Source organism: Neomonachus schauinslandi, chromosome 15, assembly GCF_002201575.2.
Source record: "Neomonachus schauinslandi chromosome 15, ASM220157v2, whole genome shotgun sequence".
Taxonomy (NCBI): Eukaryota; Metazoa; Chordata; class Mammalia; order Carnivora; family Phocidae; genus Neomonachus; species Neomonachus schauinslandi.
The window spans coordinates 25,850,405-25,857,417 of NC_058417.1; the positions used below are offsets into that span (position 1 = coordinate 25,850,405).

Here is a 7,013-nt window from a genome sequence, read left to right on the forward strand (position 1 = left end):
CCAAGATTCGATCTAGGCTGAGTTGTACCCCTAACCTAGAATCTTCAACTTTCCCACTGAGATCCATCAGACTGTTACATAAAGAACAGCAGCTTCACAGGAGGGGCACCCAGGTGGCTCAGTCAGTTAAGGGTCTGCCTTCAGCTCAGGTCATGGCCTCAGGGTCCTGGGATCAAGTCCCCACAGCAGGCTCCCTGCTCAGCGGGGAGTCTGCTTCTCCCTCTGCCTCTGCCCCTCCACCTGCTCATGCGCTCTCTCTCTCGCTCTCAAATAAATAAATAAAATCTTAAAAAAATAAAAAGAACAGCAGCAACCAGGAACACTGGGTTGAACCCAGCATGTCACTGGGGACTGGAAAACATAATCTTTAAAGATTCTTCCAGTCCTAAAAAATTCTGAGTACTTGTTATTTCCTCATGGTATATACACAAGGGTTGGCTATACTACTCTCTGTACTTTCCTGTGTTAAAAAACAAATTTTGCTAGATATTCATGTATGTAAAAAATAAGGGTGTATCTTGGTCCCTGCTACAGTATTAATGGTCTGAATTCTTCCCCAGAACACCTCCTTATAATTTATTCTTCCACTATCTATTAAATCGCAAGTGTCATATTCTTTAACAGAATTCATTACATGTGGATAAAAGTGAGAGACTATTATCTAATGCTTATTATTAGCCCATCTTTTGGCTAATACGACAGACTATAATATAGTTATGAGATATCATTTCTATAACTCTAACAATTACAGTCAGAAAAGAAAGCAGCTGAGAAATTCAGTGTATTTAAAACATAATACTTCAGATAAATAAAAGAAACTGATCTGCCAAACACTGAAAAGTAACTTTGATTTATAGCTTTCAAGAAGTAAAATAACTTGGGGCGCCTGGGTGGCTCAGTTGGTTAAGCGACTGCCTTCGGCTCAGGTCATGATCCTGAAGTCCCGGGATCGAGTCCCGCATCGGGCTCCCTGCTCAGCAGGGAGCCTGCTTCTCCCTCTGACCCTCCCCCCTCTCATGTGCTCTCTGTCTCTCTCTGTCTCAAATAAATAAATAAAATCTTTTAAAAAGAAGAAGTAAAATAACTCAGCTGTGGCAAAATAACAACCCTTACAAGAATTTTTCCTGCATTACATACTCAGTGCCTACAGCTTTCTAATGACATTTTTTGTTCAAATACGGAATTACATACATTTAGCAAGCCTAAAAGACAAGTGAATTTTCTTTTTCAAATATAGAAAAACACACTGCTTTATACTGATATCTTCTACGTTAAATCTGATCTTCTGATATTACATTTTATTTTTATTATTTTTAAAAGATTTTATTTATTTGACAGAGACACAGTGAGAGAGGGAACACAAGCAGGGGAGTGGGAGAGGGAGAAGCAGGCTCCCCGCGGAGCAGGGAGCCCGACGTGGGGCTCGATCCCAGGACCCTGGGATCATGACCTGAGCCGAAGGCAGACGCTTAACGACTGAGCCACCCAGGCGCCCATGACCTTCTGATATTATAGAAAGTAGCTATGTTTGAAAGCGCAGTTCAATGATAATTTTAATGTCAAAATGAAACTCTTCTGTTATTTTTTTCTACTGTTTTTGACTAGATTGTTGTTCTTCACCTAATGGAAGGGAGGCAGGGCAAAGAATGAAATCAAGCAAAAAAATTTTCAGTTATACTTCCTTCAGGTTTATCTCTTAATTTATCAGCACTTAGTAAGGTCCCTAAAATTATTAAAATACAGACAATTCAGTTATTAATTTAGCCTGCTAAGAAAAGGGCTGAGCCTCAAGGGGTGGTTATGTGCCCATACATATATGTATTTACACATCAGAGTATACAATGCCTATACTACAAAGACTAGAGAATGATACTGGAGCTTGTTAGAATATCTGACCTTATTTTCTCACATGACAGCTTGGAAAGTAACAAAATGTAAACAAATAAAATGAACTATCACTAGAAACGCTCCCCTATGTATATGTATAACTTACCTAAAGTCTTTGTGTTTGCTAGGAGAGCTTCCTCATAAGACAGTATATAATAAAGCACCAAAAGCTGTGCTGTGATACTGAACCGTTGATTAAGGCGGATGTTATCACCCTGGAAGTAATATTATAAATACTTTAAAATACTGTTAAATTTCATGAGTGCTTTCTTGATGGTAAATGCATTTAAAATAGACTATTCAGTGTTACTGTTCCCAAGCTCAGATAAAATGGGAGAAACACTGCCATGTTTGCATTAAACTCAAAGAGACAACTTGAAGTTTAAATTTGAGATGGCATGGGAGATCAAAGGCAACATGCTTAACAGTCCTTATGATTAAAAAAAAGACTTCAGCTGTTCCTTAACAGCAATTCCATCAGGCTGCTTCTGAAAAAGGTTTACAGGAGTCTCAAGTATTACCTGGATGAAGAAAATAACTCCTAAAAAAAATAGTGTACATTTGAATATATTTGTGAAAAATACAATCGTTTTTCCTTCTTAAAAGGTGGAGAAAAAAAGATTTTCTCCAAATTTCCCATTTGAATCTAAGTATATCTTAGATTCTCAAGAAGCTAAACAAACCTCTGCTGACCGTGTTGAAATGTCACACAGTCCTTTGTTAAGCACACACTCTCCGGGGCACTTTAGACTTTAAAATGGAGCTCTATTAAAGAATTCCTCAGAAAGTGCCTCTTCAACAAACTACTTGGAACTAATACCATACTTGTAAATTTCATAAGCGATCTGAAGAAATGTAATCCCATTTCAGATTCAGGACCACCTAGAAGTCCTCTAATAATCAAAGAAAAAATATGGAACAAGTCAGAAGAATAAAAGAAAAATCAGCTAATAAATGTACAGGAACTACTATTTTACCCCAATGACTCCTTGGAAAATACTGAGGATCTCCTGTTCTGTGACTGGCTGATTTGTGGCTTCTGGATTAGATTTAGATGCAGGAGTAAGTATGGAATTTATGTACACATCAATCAGAGGAAGTAATTGAGGATGAAGTGGAGTAGAGGTCTCACACAGCTGTCTATAAATCCAGTCCTAAAAAAGACAGTTATAGGCACTAAATCAATTACGGCAGTAAGAAAAAATGAAATTTAGTAAAAACATAAAATTTACATAATTTATGAATCAGTGAAACTATTAACTTCTAGCCGCTACAAATATATCACCCTGTTTCACAACTGTCTTTGATCTAAAAATATGAATTACTTTTATATCCTAATCAAGACTGTTGTCCAATGGAAGATAAATCTATAATGATGAATTTGGGTTTTGAATTTGGACTTTGGGTTTTTAATCTATTAGTTTTTAAGGAGTAGGAAAAATATTTTAAGTCCCTACTGTATCTCTATTTAGAGCACCATCTGTGTTGTAGAGACCCCACAGCACATAGGAACTGAGGGAGAGGGATAGTTCTTCACAGCAAATCCTCAGATAGATTAAGAAAGTGGCCTTAGCAACCTCTTATGGGAGACCATCACTTAACTATACATGGATAGAGGACATGTGGATACACTGGGTGTGCATTCAGACTCTTAACTCTTATCTATTTCACTTACTAAAAACAAAGAAGTAGCAGATACAATCTACCTGGAAAATAACTTCACTAAATCATGAAAACAAGGATAGTTAAAGGTGATATATCAATGCATATATTGTTCATTGTTCTTTATAAATAGAAGAGCCTCTAGAAAAGGCTCAGATTTCTTTACTTTCTGGGACTTATCTTTCTCTTTAGAAGGCCTTTTAACTGTTTGATATAGCCAACTATAACTAATGGAAAATACGTCAAAATATGTAGTGTTAGCTGTCCTTGTGACAAAAGTACAAATACTGGTCATGGCTGACAAGCAACTTTCTCAGTTTGGTGAACAAAACCAAAGTATAGAAAATGGCAATTTCTTACCAAGTTTTAATGAAATAGCCACATGATATTATTGGAATTTTAAATGGATTAGTAATACTGTATATTTTGTCAATAACTTAAGAGTTATATTGTTTAAAAAAATCTGAAATTAATTATAGTCCTAGTTACTATATATCAATGATTAGTAATTAGACATATTTCATACACAAAATCCATAGTAGATTGGATTCAGCATAAACTGAAACAGAACTAGAAAAAAAAAAAACATAACTTGGATTGTAGCTTGAAATATAAATGTAAGATCATACTTTTATTGACACTTTGTGCTTGGTAAAGGAACGACTCCTGAGAAGCTGGTAAATACAATGAATAGGCAAAAATCCAGTAATGTTGGCACTCAGGTTGCTGGTGACAGGGACCCGAACAGCATGAGCTGTGACAACCTAAAAGGGAAAAATAGTATGAATACATATGATAGAACCAAATATAAAATTATTCTGAAAGAAAGAGGATGAGCAGGTAGTGTCAATACTTAATACAAATGTAGTCCTTAGGAATGAATAAGAAAAACTAATTATTACATGATTTAATTTTTTCTAGATGATAAGGCAGCATACATTTAGGGATTTGTAAAACACTAATTTTTTAAATTTGTTTTTTAAACACAGATATGTTGACAGTAATGTAGTAAGGTAAAAAATATATAAAATTTAGAATCATAAAATCTGGACTCAGTGATTTTAGATAAGTCACTTTATCTTCTAGGCCTATTTTCACATTTATAAAATGGGACAATACAGTCTTACCTGCCTCAAAAGGTTTTTATGAGGGGGGAAAAGAATTGAAAAACATGTTTGAAAAACATATGTGAATTAAAAAGTATCAAATCTTTATATGTGACATAAATTCTCTAGGTGTGATAGAAATGATCACATAAACAGGGATTTTTATTGTTATTCTCATTGTGTCATGCATAGACTTCTAATGGTTTTCAAAGACCCTCCCCAAAGCTGTCCAGTGAGTTCAAATAAAAACATAAAAAATAACTTACGAGTCTCCTATGTACTATTTGTGTCTGTTTTGCGGGAGTGTATGTATATTGAGGGGAGAAAGGAGAGTTTGGTATAGGGATGAGAATATTATCCTAAAAGAAGCAACAATTATGCATCCATGAGCGTTTTCAAATATCTCATTTTTTCAGAAATATTTGTTTTTTTAATCTTAAGTTTAAATTGACAAATTAATCTGGGAATTAACCTTAAATTTCAGAATTGTCTCTTTGGCTGAAAAAATAAAATATCCTTAGGTTTACCCATGGACAAATGTGCTGAGACCAAATAAGAACATGTAAATACAAGAATACAGAATTTAGGGGTGCCTAGGTGCCTCAGTCGGTTAAGCATCCAACTCTTGATCTCAGCTCAGGTCTTGATCTCAGGGTCATGAGTTCAAGCCGCCAGTTAGGCTCCATACCCAGCCTACTTAAAAAAATTTTTTTAAAGAATAAAGAATTTAGACTCTAGCTTATAATTTAGTTAGAAATGAATGTTACAGCCTAAAAGTTTAAACAGGTCTCTATTTTATTTTTCTCCTGACAAACCCAAATGATTACCCCATGTGAGATCCCTACCATCAGTACTGAAGACCATATTCTTAAGCATTTACTTAACATCTCCAAAATATATAAATTTAAAACATGCTTTTGTATGTAGTAAGTACATGGGATTATTCTTTACAGAAATTTTAAAAATTAAATAAACTGGGGCGCCTGGGTGGCTCAGTCAGTTAAATGTCTGCCTTGGGCTCAGGTCATGATCTCAGGGTCCTGGGATCGGCCCCCCGCATCAGGCTTCCTGCTCTGCAGGGAGTCTCCTTGTCCCTCTCCTTCTGCCCCCTCCTTCTGCTTGGGCACTCTCTCTCTCTCTCCCTCAGGTAAGTAAATAAAATCTTTAAAGTAAAATAATATTTAGGGCGCCTGGGTGGCTCAGTTGGTTAAGCGACTGCCTTCGGCTCAGGTCATGATCCTGGAGTCCCGGGATCGAGTCCCACATCAGGCTCCCTGCTCAGCAGGGAGTCTGCTTCTCCCTCTGACCCTCCCCCCCTCATGTGCTCTCTCTCTCTCTCTCTCATTCTCTCTCTCAAATAAATAAAATCTTTTAAAAAAATAAATAAATAAAATAAAATAATATTTAATAAAAAATAAAGATTAAATAAACCATCACTGGAAACTAAAAAGGAATAGAAAAAGACCATAGTATTCTCTTAAACTGAGATATAAAAGTTTTCCCCCAAAGAATGTTGTAAAAGAAAGTTAAAGAAATACCTAAGAATAAAGTGAAAAGAAGTACCTGCTCAGTAAAAATTTCCTGTGTGAAGATAGTCTTCATCCTGCTCAAGGAGCTTGGCTTAATTACAATCTAAAACAACCAAAAAAATTCTAACAGCATGTAAAAACATATGAAGCATATTTTTCTCTTATAAATGTATTATCTAACAGGACTGTGATATGTAACATTAATGTTCAAATACTCTATTTCAAAAGTAGCTCCTCAAACCCAACATTAAAGTTTGTTTTTCCTCAGACACTGAACCAACATACGAAAGTACTTAGTAAATATTACTATCAGCCTTTCAAGTCAGTGGGAAGAAGTGGATTATTCAATAAATGAAGGTGAAAGAGCTACCTTTCTGGGGAATAAATAAACAAATATATACATACAGATTTATATATATACCTGCACACATGATATTATATCCAAAATGAACTCTAAGTGTACTGAAGATTTAAATGTGGGCGCCTGGGTGGCTCAGTCATTAGGCGCCTGCCTTTGGCTCAGGTCATGATCCTAGGGTCCTGGGATCGAGCCCCACATCAGGCTCCCTGCTCAGCAGGGGGCCTGCTTCTCCCTCTCCCACTCCCCCTGCTTATGTTCCCTCTCTCTCTGTGTCTCTGTCAAATAAATAAAAAAATCTTCAAAAAAAAAAAGATTTAAATGTGAAACACGAATCCACAAAAACACTGGAAGAAAATATAGGTAACTGTTTCTTTAAACCTAAAGAAAAACATTTTTTTCATTTAAAAAAAAAATTTTTTTTTAAAGTAATCTCTAGGGGCGCCTGGGTGACTCAGTCGTTAAGCGTCT

The 7,013-nt window shown here is 35.8% G+C and overlaps 1 protein-coding gene across 2 annotated transcripts in view; it reads right to left on the reverse strand.

The window, feature by feature from the left end:
- Nucleotides 1-7,013, reverse strand: part of INTS2 (integrator complex subunit 2) — a 56,610-nt gene that overhangs the window by 26,134 nt on the left and 23,463 nt on the right. For both annotated transcript variants that reach the window (XM_044921927.1, XM_021704576.2), the window contains exons 12-15: nt 6,219-6,287; nt 4,179-4,313; nt 2,865-3,041; nt 1,994-2,102 (exon numbers count right to left, since the gene is read on the reverse strand). In XM_044921927.1, coding sequence (XP_044777862.1) covers nt 1,994-2,102; nt 2,865-3,041; nt 4,179-4,313; nt 6,219-6,287 — 490 coding nt within the window. The remainder of the gene's footprint in view (nt 1-1,993; nt 2,103-2,864; nt 3,042-4,178; nt 4,314-6,218; nt 6,288-7,013) is intronic.